This window comes from Lissotriton vulgaris, chromosome 1_1 (genome assembly GCF_964263255.1).
Source record: "Lissotriton vulgaris chromosome 1_1, aLisVul1.2, whole genome shotgun sequence".
In the NCBI taxonomy this organism is placed as follows: Eukaryota; Metazoa; Chordata; class Amphibia; order Caudata; family Salamandridae; genus Lissotriton; species Lissotriton vulgaris.
In genome coordinates, this window is record NC_141685.1 from 1,680,298,810 (window position 1) to 1,680,314,091 (window position 15,282).

Below are 15,282 nucleotides of genomic sequence, written 5' to 3' on the forward strand. Positions count from 1 at the left end.
CTCCACGATGATTGATTAGGATGTTAAAGGGAGAGGCCAGACCACTTGTTAGCTGGAACTGCCATTGCATCATTTGTAAAATTCAATACATTTGTAACACCTGAAGATTTTAAACCCCACAGAGAGGTATATTTATAATACCAGGAATTCCTGAGGAAGGTGCATGCTGTTTATTCCTGCAAATACATGCAGCTGGTACTTATCTTAAAGTCAAGGTGCATTAGAGAGTAGATCAAAACTTGGATAATTAAGTGAATTAATAAAATGTATTGAATGTTGACCTTTCCATCATGATCATCATCTTCAAACTGAGAAAACGTAATGCTCTCTCAGAAGACATTGCTCTGTGCCTGAGTGTGTTGGGCCCTGGTGGCCACCCAATGCCTGCTTCCTTCTTCAGAAGACAACTTGATCGCATTTAAAGACTTTGCGTTAGGACAGAGAGTTTACTAGCGGCTGGGAGCCCCTTGGCATTATATCAGAAGGGCCTCTTTTGTCTTTGTCAAATTCCTAGGCGTGTAAAGCTGTGGTAAGCAGATCATCACTCTGTGATTCACGCGAGATTTACCTGCTCCGCATAGATTTAGTTCTATCGATTCCCACGGAGATGAGTGTGGTCCCAGCTAGACTTTGACATCTAGCTCCAGCTTCTAGGTCAGCCCCTCCACTCCTTTAGCTTCGGTCATGCTGTGACCTGAAAGTCGAGTCTTTAGCATTTTTCTTTGCCTCGGTATTTATCTCCCTTCCTCTGTGTTTCCATTCCTCCAACTTCAGCACTCTTTATATGAATCGTTTCTCACTCAATTTCTCTATTTGATCCTTTTATTCTCTTTTTATTTCATCTCGTTCTCTTTCTTCCCCAACGGTCTTTTCTTTCTTATTTTTTAATGCTTTTTCTGCACATTTCTATAGCTTTCTTTCTTTATGACTAATTCCTTTATGTCCCTGTTCACTGTTCATCACACTCTCCTTTTGCCTTGCCCCGCCTCTCCTCTGCACTCTACTGCCTGCCTAGGAATATTTGCTCAATTTTCATCCATTACATCATTGCAGTTTATAATCGGACTTGAAATTGGCTCGCATATTACTATGATTTGCAGAACAGAATGAGATGCAGTCAGCCTGCGTTCGGGTGATTGATTCAGATTGGGACATCAGGCCAAAAAGCAAATAGCCAGTGGTTACTGCGCTGTGACCTACTTTAGGAAGCTTTCTGCGGGCCTGTGTTTTCACGTTCCTAGTAAGAGCAAGGGGGAATAAGATTGCAAATGTGCTAAAGGGCTCTATCTCTGTATCTCAGCTAAAACCTTCAGAATCCCTTTGAAAACACCAAACCTATTTAATTATTTACTCACTTGAACCTCAGTCCATTTTTATCCCCATTAGAAAATCGAGTGAAATCTCCAGCTACTCTACCAGGTGCTTAATTTGTAAAAAAACAAAAAAGTGCCAAGGTCCTCATCAGGAGGCCACTGCAGCTTGCACCGCCCATCGCCCCTGCCAGCACTGCCAATGACAGTACCAACACAACTCTTAACCATCACCCACTTCTAGTGTGACAATTCAGAATGTTCCAGCCCCCAAAGCTGGACTGGGGAGCAGATATTAGTCATTTTTAGTGTATATTGTATTAACGAACAACTGCTGTGCTCATCTCTAAATTAGACAGAGCGCCACCATGTGACTGATTGTATAAGTGCTAGCGTTGACAATTGAGTAACATGCCGTGCACCGGAAACCACCAGCTCAAATTAAGCACTGATTTAAGTATTGTCTGCAATTAGCCAAAGCTCCATCAAAGGGCTACATTATGCTAATGAGAGGCTACAACCTTGAAGATGTAATGTACATCGTTTAATTGTAAGGGTGAGATGTCACATGGACCTTACAGACTAGAATGCTGGTAATTTAGTCTGAGGTGCAAACTTCAAAGCCTCCTTGACTCTGCTGGGTGGCCTGGCCAAGCAGTTACTGCCTGGCACATGGTGGGTGGTGTAAAGGTTTAGCCAGGTATAGTGTAATCAAATTATTGGACATACAGTAAAAAAAATGAATGTCCACTCAAGGTTCTTGCATGTAAAGAAATAACAAAAGACTAAGGTCGTTTCAAGCCTCTAGCCCTGAATCTTCAAGAGATGTCGCTGATATTACTTTTATGGTATGGGGCTAGTGCACAGTTCTTGGGCGTCTTCCATTGCCATTCCTTGGATAGGTTCAGAGGAGCAGGTCTCATGGGAAACAGAGAACTAATATTAACCTATACCAGAGCAGCACTATGGACAGTTGCGATACTATGCAAATTTATCACACCACTTAACAAGGAAGTAAGTGAAGGTGAAGATGCTAAGAAGCACTCTTGTGAGACTCACTACTCCGCTACTCCAAAGGCTTCACTTCTGATCATTTTATTTGGTGAGTGAAGCAAGCCAACAACTGACTTGTGGCAGCCTCCGTTCCCCACGTCCTTTCATTGGCGCCTCACATCCTCCTGGGCATGTCTTCTCCCATCATTGACAGAGAGGATCTAGGTTGTCACAAGTACCTTTATCTTTCAGGTCTCTCGAACCTGTCCCAGAGCCACGATCAAATGACTCATTATCAAATGATTTATTACATGTCTGGCACAAGGCGAATATGTGATCTCAGCTCAGCTGTCATTGAAGAGGGTTCTCATTCCACAAAAACATCTCTGCCAGCACTATTAACCTGTGTTCTGGAGTGGTTGGCTGACCCAGCAGAGACTTCAAAGGGTGAATTGGCTACTGGAAGGTACTCCCTTCGCAACCTTTTTCACGGGTCAATTTTTCTTAAGTTCTACCCTGTACCTCATTTGCACATGGAGTTAACATCACACGTGAATTGCAGGCCTTTAGTCAGGCATGCTGTTCGTCTAATTGCATTGCCTAATGCCTACCTGAAGAATACATCCCCTCTGGAACAATTAGAGGCGCTAAGTCCTACGCAGGTGTCTTGAGGCAGGTAACACTCTTTGGGGTTAATTAAGCCCTCATCCTGTTCCTGTGTCTGACTCCCCTCTACTAATAGATAAACACGATGCCACAGCATACTGTTTGCATGATAATTCACAGTCTTTCTTTCCTTTCTTTTTTTTACACAACCTTGAGGCACCTAACGTGTTTCAATTCTGAAGGCACATTCGCAATCCGATTTTCTATAAATTTTGGCTCTGCCAGGAAACCTCCATTCTCGGAGATTGGCATCTTCCAAATTTCTCAGGAGAGCCCTTTAACATTTGAAAAGCAATAAGCAGATTGTGAGCCTATGAATATATTAAAGACAATGAGCTGTTAGAGATTCAGATAATGAAACATGACTGTTCCTGAAGTTCAGTCAATAAGCGCATTCTGCTCGCCGCGTGCGTGCGCCGTGGATTGGGAAGCGCTGTTCATTAACACTCCAAGGTGCGTTGACTGGAGGACCTCTGGGGTTTTCTGCATGGCTGAGATTAGCTTCTGGTTGGAAGTTCATTCTACTCCCCCCCCACTCTACGAACCCCCTAGTTTACGTACCATATTGAGGTATCTTCTCCCAAAATTCTAGTCATTTTTGGGGTCACAGATTTAAGACAGAACGGGAAAAACAATAGGCACCTGGAAAGGCTGCTCTGGAGCGCCAGTTCTTCAATGTGTCATGATCTGGAATGTCTGACAGCACGTGGGTGATGTTCAGTCTACACACTCACTCCCAGTTCAAAAGAGGATTCATTGTTAATTGCAGTAGTTGGGACACAAGGGGCTGTATTACATAAGGTGCCCCAGGGCCACAACAGGCGTTGGCACCCACTTTGCAAGCCCCCGGGGCACTTTGATATTATAGAAGGGGTGCAGACGCTTGTGCGTCCCCTTCTATAATACCGATAGTGCTGGTGCACTTAAAGTGCCAGTGCTTTCAATAGAGGGTGTTCCCTCATTTGCATAGTGGCATGCCCTATGCAAATGAGGGAATTCCTTTTACTCAGTGCCCACGCCATATTACAGACGCGAGGCCAGAGTCAAAGAAACCCTCAGAAGGCGTCCTGACAGTGCGCCATTTAAAAGGTGGTGCACTGTCAGTGTGCCTTCCAACAGGATCCCCCAAACATCCCCTTGCTAGTGGGTACAGTCACTGACTGCACCCGCCTGCAAGGGGTTCTCTAATCCCCTTTAAGAGTGCAGGTGGGTGCTGCCTGCACTGTGAAAACATGGAGCAGCTCACTGTGAAAACATGGAGCAGCTGCTCCATGTTTTCACATGACTGCTCTGCCCCAAGGGCAGCGCAAGTTTGCGGTGCCCTTAGGGCAGTGCAAGTTTGCGGTGCCCTTAGGGCAGTGCATTCTTCATAATGAGGCGAATTGGCATTGTTTGCGCCCGGCGCAGCTTTTCAAAGGTGCGCTGGGCGCAAACAATGGCAATACATAATACAGCCCTTGGTATTATAGAATGTTACAAGCCTGCAATACACTGTCCAATTGTCCACTTTCTGATTTCTGTCTTATTTAAAAAAATACATATACTTAGCTTTAATATAAATTTGTTAGGACAGACATCAAACTGTGGATGTATCTTAGATTTTCTAAAGAGCAAGTCTCAAATTTGTCAGTGCTTTTGGTCAGATTGACAGATTTTATTTTGCTATCATTATAGCCGTACAGGCTGCAGCTGATGTTTCTACCAGTTGTTAGCGTTCCTGAACCTGAGTTATAGGCCTAGGCCACAGTTTAGGATCTATAACAATGGAGAAGTTCTTTAACAATGGTATAGCTTAATGAGCCCACTGTGGGTAGAATGTTCTAAAATTAAAAAGGGAGAAACAGAAAGACACACATTGAAATTTGGAGCTGAAGGCTTAAACGATACATTATTAATCATGGGCTACTTCATTGTCTTCAATGGAGTTTCCAACATTCCAATTTTCTATTTTTTTCTTCTAATATTACAAAAAAAATATAGGGATATACTTTAACTGGCATATTGTTCTTGTTAATAGAGAAATGCTCGATGTGAGTATTGACATGTGAAAAATGGCACAGAAATTCACCACTGGTGTCTAGCCTCAGATTCACATGAGAAACACAATAAAGGTGCTATGTTGAGGAGGAAATTCTAAGTGCCACTGGGAATTCAATTTCTTGCCAGTAAGGAGCAAATCAGAATGGTATTAGTCACTATTGAAGGCACGGTGTCAGGGAAAAGTTCAAAGGTATCAAGAAAGGGCTATCAGCCAACTTAACAACACTCAGAATCATCCATCTCACGAACAGAAATGCTTCATACAATGCAATTTATGGACGTTTGTGGTTTCCTATTCTTATTTTAGCATTTTGAAGTTGTACGATGAAAGTAAGCACTCATTCATAATTCCTAAAAGGTTAAATTAATAATTTCTAGTAGTTTCTACTTTTACAGCATTTAAATCGAATGATCTACTTTAAGGCACCTGTGTTTCACTTATTTTACTGCTGCATGTGCTTCAACAGACCCTTACTGCGGCTCAGTTAAAAATGTTGTAATTGATGTCCACAATGGAGGGTCTGGGAGTGGACGCAGAGTGCCATCTTCTAGCCACAGCAGAGACCCACAGTGTGGCTACAGAAAGCCTCTGAAGCCATACTCTTCAGCCTGAACGTGAGGCTCCATGGCTTACAGGAACAGGTGCACTCTTCCGTGATAAGATTGGAACAAATGTAATGTCCTGAGAGGTAGACTGTAGATGCCACCATGAAAGACACTTCGGATGTCAGATTAGGGAAAGTCATCAGCTTCAATAGTGACATTTTGGTGGCTAGATTTTAGACCTTTTGGAATCCATACTAGACATTGAGAAACATTAGACATATTTGGTTAAATAAACAGGATACATTTTAGACTCTCACATCTGAGACATTTTTCAGACCAAATTAGATGTAATTCTGTTTCTATTAGGGGCACAACCAGGAACTGTTGGACTTGGCCCTTTCTGCAGTGCCATTCTCAAATGTTTTGCCTTCACCCTCCTGTTTTCGGTACTCATTTTTGTTGGCTTTTAGGACTCTGTACACTCTAGCACTGCTAACCAGACCTAAATTGCTTGTGTCCTCTCTTAAAACATGGTACAATTGGCTAACACCCATTTTGCACATGTAGGAAAGTGCCATTTTGTATTGTCACCCTCCTATTTTTTTTCCAAATGCTGATGGTTATTACTCTGATAGTGTGCAGGAGTCTGCTGCCCAGACCCCTGTGCCTGTGCCTTCTCCTAAAATATTATATTAGACTTGGTAATCCCACATTGTCAAAAGCTTTACCCCCTATAAGTCTCTAGTATTTGGTAACACGGGTACGTACTCAGGGAATTGGTGGTAAAGGGGTCCCCATGGCTGGAGCATGAGTTGGTGCCACCCTGGGTGACCCATGCAACCTGTTTACAGCAGGCCTGCAATTAAAGCCTGCAGGAGCAGTGGAAACTGCTCTAACTTGGCTGTGCCCTCACCATGTGTGGTACAGGCACATACACGGCCATTAATGTATGTAAGACACCTCCAAGGTAGGCCTCCTCAGCCCAGGAAGCAGGGTGAACTATATTTAAGATTTGGGCATGTTAGTGCATATCTATATGTCCCCATAGTGTCCTTCCCCATTTGAAACAACTTTATGTGTAGCGGTCCATAGGGTAACATGGGATTCCAATCAGGCACCCTCTAGATGGGCAGGTCGATTATGCTACCACTAAAATAAGTCATGTCTGGCATACAACATGTGCCTTCTCACCCCTGACATGATTCTCGTGTCCTGGGTGACGTGGCATGTACCTATAGGGCACCTTAGAGGTTACCCCTGCTTTACTGTGTTTCGGTTGACCAGCCTGCACTTTCCAGCGCCACCTGAAACCAAGACAAGATTCTGACCTTCTGCCAGGCAGTGTGATCACTCCCAGGAGTCAGAGACAAATGCTGGGCAGGAACGAGGTCACACTTCTATCCTCGCCAGTTGGCTAGTGAATTGGCACATCAGAGCGGTGAGCTTCAAAGGCTCCCCCGCCTCTGATATGCATCTGGGCTATCTCTCTGAGGAGGTAACAGTCCTCCCCATGCCCCGGGTGCACTTGCATTCGTGATAGATCAGAAATTAGCTATGCAGGAGGTGTACACCCCCAGGTGGGCTGGCCACATCTCTAGCATGGGCCGCCTGGTCTGTACACCTAAAAGTAAATTCTGCCATCTTTAGGAGGGGGAAAATAGTGGGTTCTGGGTAGAGCAGGTAGCCTACACCCCGGATGTGGTCACTTTGGGGGTGCACAAGCTGGCCATTGGCTTCTAGCTACCACACCCTTAACTTCCCATAATCTAATAATTAAGGGCCCTCCATAACCAGAACCTCAGATCAGAACAAATTACTTCAAGGAAGAACCAAGAGGGGTCCAGTGTTGCTGACAACAGGACGTTGTCCACCAGCACAAAGCAAAAGAGGGATACTTTGTCCCTGAGGCAACAGACTTGGAGCTGAGTGAAAGACCCTCACCTAAAACTCGATACTCCTGAAGAGCGGGACCCTTGTGGAAGCCAGAAGTAACCTCAGACTCCCTTTGAAAAGTGACTTGTCTCCTGCAAACTGCAGGTAAAATCCCTCATTGAATTTTAAGAATCGCTGGCCATCGGGCCTTATGATGGATCACCCAAATCCAGGTGGTCCACTGCTTTGTGGGAGTTGTAGTCTTGCCTACTGTGTAACCTCAGGCTGCTACATTGCTCCCTGGGACCTAGTGACGTCCCCAAAGCTTTTTGTTGTGCTTACCGCTGCCAAGGTTTGTTGGCCATCAGTCCGGTAAGCGACTCCCACACTCAACGTTGCAGCTACAGAGAACATCATGCAACCATCATCCGACATCCGCAACTGTGTACCTGTTGTGGTTTTGCATTTTGTTTCTTGCTGCACCGGGCAAGCGGTAAAAATAGCACCATCTACTTCTCCCTTTCAGCACCATGCACAACCAGAACAACTCTGTACCCAGACTCCATTAACTAGGTAAAATTGATCTGACTGTTGTGGCCTGGTCCTGGGGCCCGCATGACCATACCCCTATAAGGGTTCCAAGTAACTCGACCAGCAACTGACTGATTGTAACTAGTACATTTTGCCATTGACCCCAATGTTATTTCGTCCACATATTTGACTGCACTTATTTCATATTTTTTCAAAGATCTATACCTCCAGTTATATCTATGATATCCCATTTGGTTTGGTGTCTAAATGGAGATATAAAATACTGTCTATTTTTATATATCGGTGTCAGATTTCTCCTGAGTCATGTCAATTACTTATCTTCCATGTTGCTAGTCTAACATGTTTAACACCTGATACTCTAGTAAAGCCTGCATGCTCTTTGCCACTTTACCAGGACTGCGCTAAGGATTTATTAGTGTGAATCCAAGGACCATCTTTGGGGTAATGTGATATTACCTGATAAGGCCACCCAGCCATACCACGTTTTATTCCACTTTCCTACAGCACATTTAATGTACTTGTAACTCCCTATTACAATGATACTACATGTACCATGGCCTGTAAATTAAATGCTACTAGTGGGCCTGCAGCACAGATTTTTCCACCCACTTAAGTAGCCCTTTTAAACATGCCTCAGGCCAGACAGGCTGGGCCAAGGCAGGGAGTTAGGAAATTCTAATCACCTCCGGGGGTGGAAACATCCAGAACCTTCTCCTACTTCAGTGTGGGCACTAGGTATAAATATTGGTCCCTCAGACCCAACTCCTAATCCCTTAAGTGCTCCTGGCGGCCAATTTCCATCGCGAGCACTACCTCCGTAGTGCTGCACACATCCGTTCGCTGATGCGGCCACGCCCTCTCATTAAAACCGCCGCACAGCAGAGAAATTCGCGCGGCGGTTAAGTGGGTAATTACACCTCTAGACCTTTGGAAGACTCAGAAGGTCTACAGTGCTACTGTATAAAAAAGACTGTTACTCGGCTGCCCAGCTGTCTGAGTGAAAGGTCTACTGGCCCCCTGGTCAGAACCTCAGAGAACAGAAAATGCTCCAACCACCTCGAACCCAGAACCTGAACTGAACTGTCTGTTGTGTGTCTTGTCACCCAGGTGGTGTCACCCTAGTCCTGGACTCTTTGAAGTGGGCCTAAATTAACGCCGCCAGCTCAACCGTGGTCCTGTGGGCAGGACCAATTCAGCACATTGGATCTCATCACAGTTCCTCTTCGGAACAGCTGCAGCACAATGCATCCTCGATGCCTCGGAACCTCTGGTGTACGACGCATCTTCAGCACAAGGCTTCACAACGCAAGCCTTCATTGACGTCATGCTTACCTGTGACGCAGGTTTTCCCATTGCACCCCTGAAGCTTCTTTCACAACTGCCACTGCATGACGCATCCTCAATGCCACACTTCGTATTGCAGACCCTTCGTCTCACGACATCCTCGAGGCCACAGCAAGACTCTGCTTTGCAGCCCCTCAGTGTCCTGAGAACTGCCGCTGTGCGACGTATCCTCATTGCCAGGTCTCGCAGTGCTCAGCAAACCAGAATTTATAGTATTTTTTTCAGAAGGCCTAACTTGGTACCTGTATCCAACCCACACTTTATTCGGCCTGAACTTATGACCTCTGTCCCGCTACGGCATGACCAAATAACCACAGATGGTGCTTTGTGCTTTTAGACACTATTTTCACTCCAACCTTTAAAATTGCATATCTCCATTTCTACGGATTTGACTTTGGTCTCAAAAAATGTGTTACATTTAACTCTATTTTTTAAATTGGTGTGGGAGTTTTCTGGTGTTGTGTTTTTGCTTTATTACTGTTTGAAGTGTTGGATAAATACTTACTTTATACATTGCCTCTAAGTTAAGCCTGATTGCTTTGTGCCAGGCTCCCCGAGGGTTAAGCATAGGTTAATTAGGGGTTGCTTGTGTTTCACCCTGACACAAATTGTGGTTGCTGCTCAAGCAGGGTTTCAACACCCTCAACCTGTACCCAAATTTCCAACATACCTTTTTGGGCCATTCCTTTAGGAAATCAGTGGCAGCATTATTATAAATCACCAAACGTTCATACAAATTTTGGTTGCACAAATGCTATCTTAAATCCAAATACGGGTATGTGGGTTTCATTAGATACAAAACACCCCCCCACTGGCATGTACTATAAAATAGCAGGGATTGATGCAATGATTTTAAGATGACACTTTTTGTGAGTGGGGTAAAAAATTCTAGAATCAAACCTGAATCTTTTTAAGAGTCACATTACACGGAGGACTGTTAATTCATCACAGCTTAACATGCTGCTATGTCTCAATACCCTGTTCAAGGTGCTGCTAGACACAATCTCAGTTTCATAGGACTATGCTGTGAGTTTGAATACTAGGGCTCTGATAACTAGTTTAGAGGAATTCTGTGGTCAGATTCCGGGCAGTCGGAATTACTGCTTTTGGCAGGAATCTCCACACAACCCACCTTCTGTTACAAGTTACACCCCTCCAACTGAGGAATAACGGTGGAGACCTGGACTTAGTGGTTGGATTATTGCATGTTCCCGTTCACATTCGCAGTGCTGAAGGGTTTAATTCAGAAATTTGCCACTTGCACTAAGCCGGTGGCAAATGTCTACACAACATCTGTGCAGGGACGAAAGTGATGGGGAGGAGGGTGGAATGTTACCTGACAGAAGATTGGTTGATGGAGGGGGAAGGGGTCCTTTCGGGTCTGGTGTTCTGGCTCAAGGGAAATCCTGATGTGGCAAAACTGTAGCTCTAATTATAATGCGGAGAGGAAATCTACAGTTGGATTCCGATCCGCACTGCTTGTAATGGAGACCTTAATAATATTTGTTTCATCACATATCATTTGCTAGACAAAGGTTCCCTTGGATTTCTGTAGTACAGTGTCATGGAAATAGATTTATTTACTGCAAAAAACTTTTTTTAATCTAAATCAGGGCAATTTATGCATTTTGCGTTGTCATATCTGGAAGCTCTGAGTTATAGTTCTATTTGATCGATCATCAATGTAGCATTGGTCTTGCATACTCCGGAATTAATGGGAGCGCGCACATACAAAGTAAAGCGGATTGACAGCGTTGTTTTTTTTATTTCAAAGTCACTTTATGGTAACAAAATCCATGCTATTGTTCCTCTGGGGCTAAAAGTTTATGGCCGGTTTGATAGGGAAGAGGTTGCAGTCGTAATATATCACATGCAAACACAAATTTGAAGCATTCAAGACAGAATAACTATCCAATAGTTAATTATTCTCAAAATTATCAAACTTCACATCCTCCAGTTTTGTGAATAGGGATGTAAAATGTTATGAGCTACACTTCGTTTTCTTCTGCTTATTTGCAGAAAAATTCATAAAACCCTTCATGATTGTCTATCATTTTCTAAAGAATGCTTACAACCTGATTAAAGCTGAGGTTTTTGTTTTCATAGGAAGTGATATTGAATGCTAAGTAATTAAAATTTTAACATTTCTAAACCCAAAAATGTCTGCCACCTTTTGATTAAAACTGTCATATGTTTTACATTTACTAAATATTATTTCATATAGGGATATTTACAGTTTTTAAAATTGGTTCTACTTTCATGATAAGTCATGTCCCGTTTCGCGATTTCGATGCAAAACGTCAGTGGAATCAGCAAAACAACTATGAACAGAGTTAAAAACACACTTTTTAATATTTTTCAGTTGTCTTAATTATAGTATTTTTTGTTATGCAAGGTTTCATCTGATGAAAATAAATTTTTCCTACCTTTAGTAATTAACTAAAATCCTTTAGTGCAGCTTTAATTTTATTTGAAATGTCCCATTTCTATGCTTGGCAAGCTAATCCGACCTAGCACTGTCAGCGACTACAACACAATCATTATTTTAATTACCTAAACACTCACAAACATGTTTCATGCTTATAGCCTTATACCCTCTTTCGCCATACTTTAGTGAGTTTAAGGATGCCAGGTTGTTCCTTGCCCAACATTGTGAACATTTTTAAACTTCTCCAGATTCGACAAATTGTAGTAGATTCAACAATCCCACTAAAATTGAATTTACTGGCGAAAAACCTCCAAAACCTACTTTTGCCTAAAATAATTCTGAAAGGAATAATCTGTCACACATTTCTGTTCGAATTTTCACCTGCAACCAAAGTTTCTCAAAGTGTTCACCGTTGCAAAAGTGAAGGAATTATGGTTTTACTTAAATCAGAATGTAAGTAGTTTTAAATCGGATGTCTAGTATCATCTACTAAGTTGTTACACATTCTGTGTGTGCTTCAAGGAGAGCCTTGCCGTGCTGATGGTCAGTAGCTTTTCAAGGCTGATGTTCTGGGTGCACACGCCTTCTAGGCTTCCTGATGTAGGAAAGTGGTGAGCAACCATGGTGCATTTTGGGAGTGAGTACCTTGGAGCCTTTTGGAGAAAAGGACTGAAGAATGTTGCTTTGCTGATGATCCCTGTCTTGTCAACTAACTTGCATTGTACTATTTGGAGGGGAACACAGTTCCCCCTCTAGCAATAGACTAGTACCAGAAATGCATATATAGGGTCAGGTATGTTCCTTATCACATTAAAACCATATCACAGTGCTTTACCTTTACAGAGCATTTACATCTGGAATTGGTTCAATGGTTCAACCAGTTTAGTTTTAGTATCCAAAAACACTGCATCGTTCATTAAAAGTAACCTTATGACTGAAAAGAGGCCTCTGTTCACCACGTTCCAAAAGAACATTATATTGGCTGTTTGGGATGATTTCCCATCAGTCAATTTCAGGGTGTCGTCCAAATCAACTGAGGGAAGATAGTTCTCAACAAGCTTGTCCAAAGAGTAAGCCAACCTGCTATATGTATGAACTGTGGACATCCATCTTTAGCTGACAATGCTTGCTTTATGTTTCAGAGAATATGATCCGGTACACGGGGAGTCCAGACAGCCTGCGGTCCCGCACCCCAATGATCACACCTGACCTGGAGAGTGGGGTCAAAGTCTGGCACCTGGTGAAGAACCACGAACATGGGGACCAGAAGGAGGGTGACCGGGGTAGTAAGATGGTGTCGGAAATATACCTAACAAGACTACTTGCTACCAAGGTACCCTAAATATACACCAACTAGGCCTATTATATACCATTCTCTACCTCAGGCCCCACCTTTTTCAAAGAACCATGTTTTGTACTCCTTTTCCCAAATGATGCTTTTTTCCCTGCTTAAAGGCATTCTGGATTATGTGTTAGTGTGCAATGAAAGAAAAAGGCAATAGCGAAGCAGCAACATCTAGTCACATACTAATTAAACAGTGAACTAGGCTACATGCAAGCATGGTACTTCCTGGTTAGATTAAAAAACCATGAAGTTATATGTTATATTACCACGGTCTAAGGAGCACAGCTTTTTACAAGTGTGTGATTTAGTTAGGTTTCAAGTTAATTATGTCTTCAACCCATGGAAACCAATTATTTTTTTTACTTATATACAACTAATGTACAATACTGTTAAGAAATAATGGATTAGCAGAGATTAGATTACGTGACCTACAGATCCCGTCATTTTTCAAGGGGGAGTCTCTAACTCACAGATTAGTGCTTCTGGCAGTAAAGGAAGATGCAAAGGAAGCTCTGCTACATGCAGTCTTGGTGTGTTCAAGGGATTCTGAGATTTTGCTGTTCGATCAAGATCTGACCTCTACCTAGAATAGCACACCCAGATAACCATTCTGTAAACCCAATTCAATTAGGTTGCCAGAGTATTTGGTAGGGATGACTTTATTACTAAAACACGATCGCAAGAATAATGCAAGAGGAAAGAGATTTGAGGAGACAATGTAGGAGGCAAAATTGAGGGAACACAACACAGAGTGCAGTAGATAGGAAGGTTAAGCACTGAGCAGATGTAGGTGTAGCACAGAAAATGAACCAAATGAATAGGGTTAAAGCTGACTGACAAGAGAGATGACCTCTCGATGGCAGGCTGTGCCTGAACGTGGGTGTCAGCCAGACATATAAATGGGCTATTTTATCAAATGGCTGGTTCTATCTTCTCGGTCATTGCTCAGTGACAAATGAAATATTTGACAGCTCAGTTGCTTGCTCCGCTTACCTTTCCAACCTGTAAGTGCTCCAAGTAGGCGGTGCAAATTGGCGACTTCCAGCCACTGTCATGTGGAATTGGTGCCACTTTGGTGTGTTTTGAACACTGAAACAGTTTTGTTGACAGGGCTGCGAGATGAGTTCAGACGGGCTCGAGAAAAGAACCAACGTCTGCATTTAACATCTTTGTAATAACAAGTAACAAGGTACAAGGAAATAACATTGAGTCTCAAGCATGCCTTAGCAATGCAGATATACTTTAAGTATGACTGTCCTTGCAGGCTGGCCAGACAAAATATCTCTCTGTTAGAAGAAAGAACTAGTTGTTCCATTGAGGGTCTTATGGTACTAATCTGTAGGTCACTTCACCCTCTCCCATAAAAAAAACCTTCCTTTCTCAGCTCACCTTTTTATTTTTTTAAATTATTATATTTCCCGTTCAGGTTCTTTTTGCTTGTCACTAAAAGTATATACCTCTTGCCTAACCCTGCTTCTCCCTTGACTAAAAGTCACAAATTTCTGTCTCAGCTCACTTCTACATTTGCAAATTTTATATACTTGCTGTTTCTGCTTACTCCTTTTTTCAAAGACGACACTTTTATCACATTTCACTTTTTTCTCTTCTAGATAATAATAAATCTTGGCCTGGTTGTCTTAATTTTTTAATGTCTGTGTCTGATCGTGTTGTATTCTCCTGAAAACCTATAATTTCAGCTAGATCTAGTTCACTTATCGACCTCTAGGAATTCTATGCTCCCTGAATGTTAAAGCTATAGAATTGAAGTATGCAAATATCGAGACAAAATAATGAATCCAAAATATCGAAAGATAAGTATAGCGTTTCTGTATCCTAATTCCCCATATCTGTACCTTGATATGTATATCGTCAATGTACATGGAAGTGGAGTTAGGACTAGTAAATCTAGCATTCCTTTAAATGCACTTACCTTTTTGATATTTTTGTCTTCAATATTTCTTTCCATGACATTCTGGTGTCTCGATACTCAAATACTCAGAGCCTCAATATTCAGTTCTTCAATTTTAGGAAAAGAGAACCCTTCTTGTGTCAGCTCTCTGCTCCTACTATGAGACTCACTCCACCCTCTATGAATAGACTCCACTTCCTGATTACTCCATCTTCTGAGTGGCAAAAGTTCCTCTTTGAGTTTTTGTCTCCCTTTATGGGAAAATTTAGAATTCATA

At 42.6% G+C, this 15,282-nt stretch overlaps 1 protein-coding gene across 1 annotated transcript in view; it reads left to right on the forward strand.

Moving 5' to 3' along the window:
- PLXNA4 (plexin A4) overlaps positions 1-15,282 on the forward strand; it is a 1,023,024-nt gene that overhangs the window by 927,984 nt on the left and 79,758 nt on the right. The window contains exon 28 of the mRNA XM_086918924.1: positions 12,894-13,084. Within this exon, the coding sequence (XP_086775050.1) occupies positions 12,894-13,084 (191 nt within the window). The remainder of the gene's footprint in view (positions 1-12,893; positions 13,085-15,282) is intronic.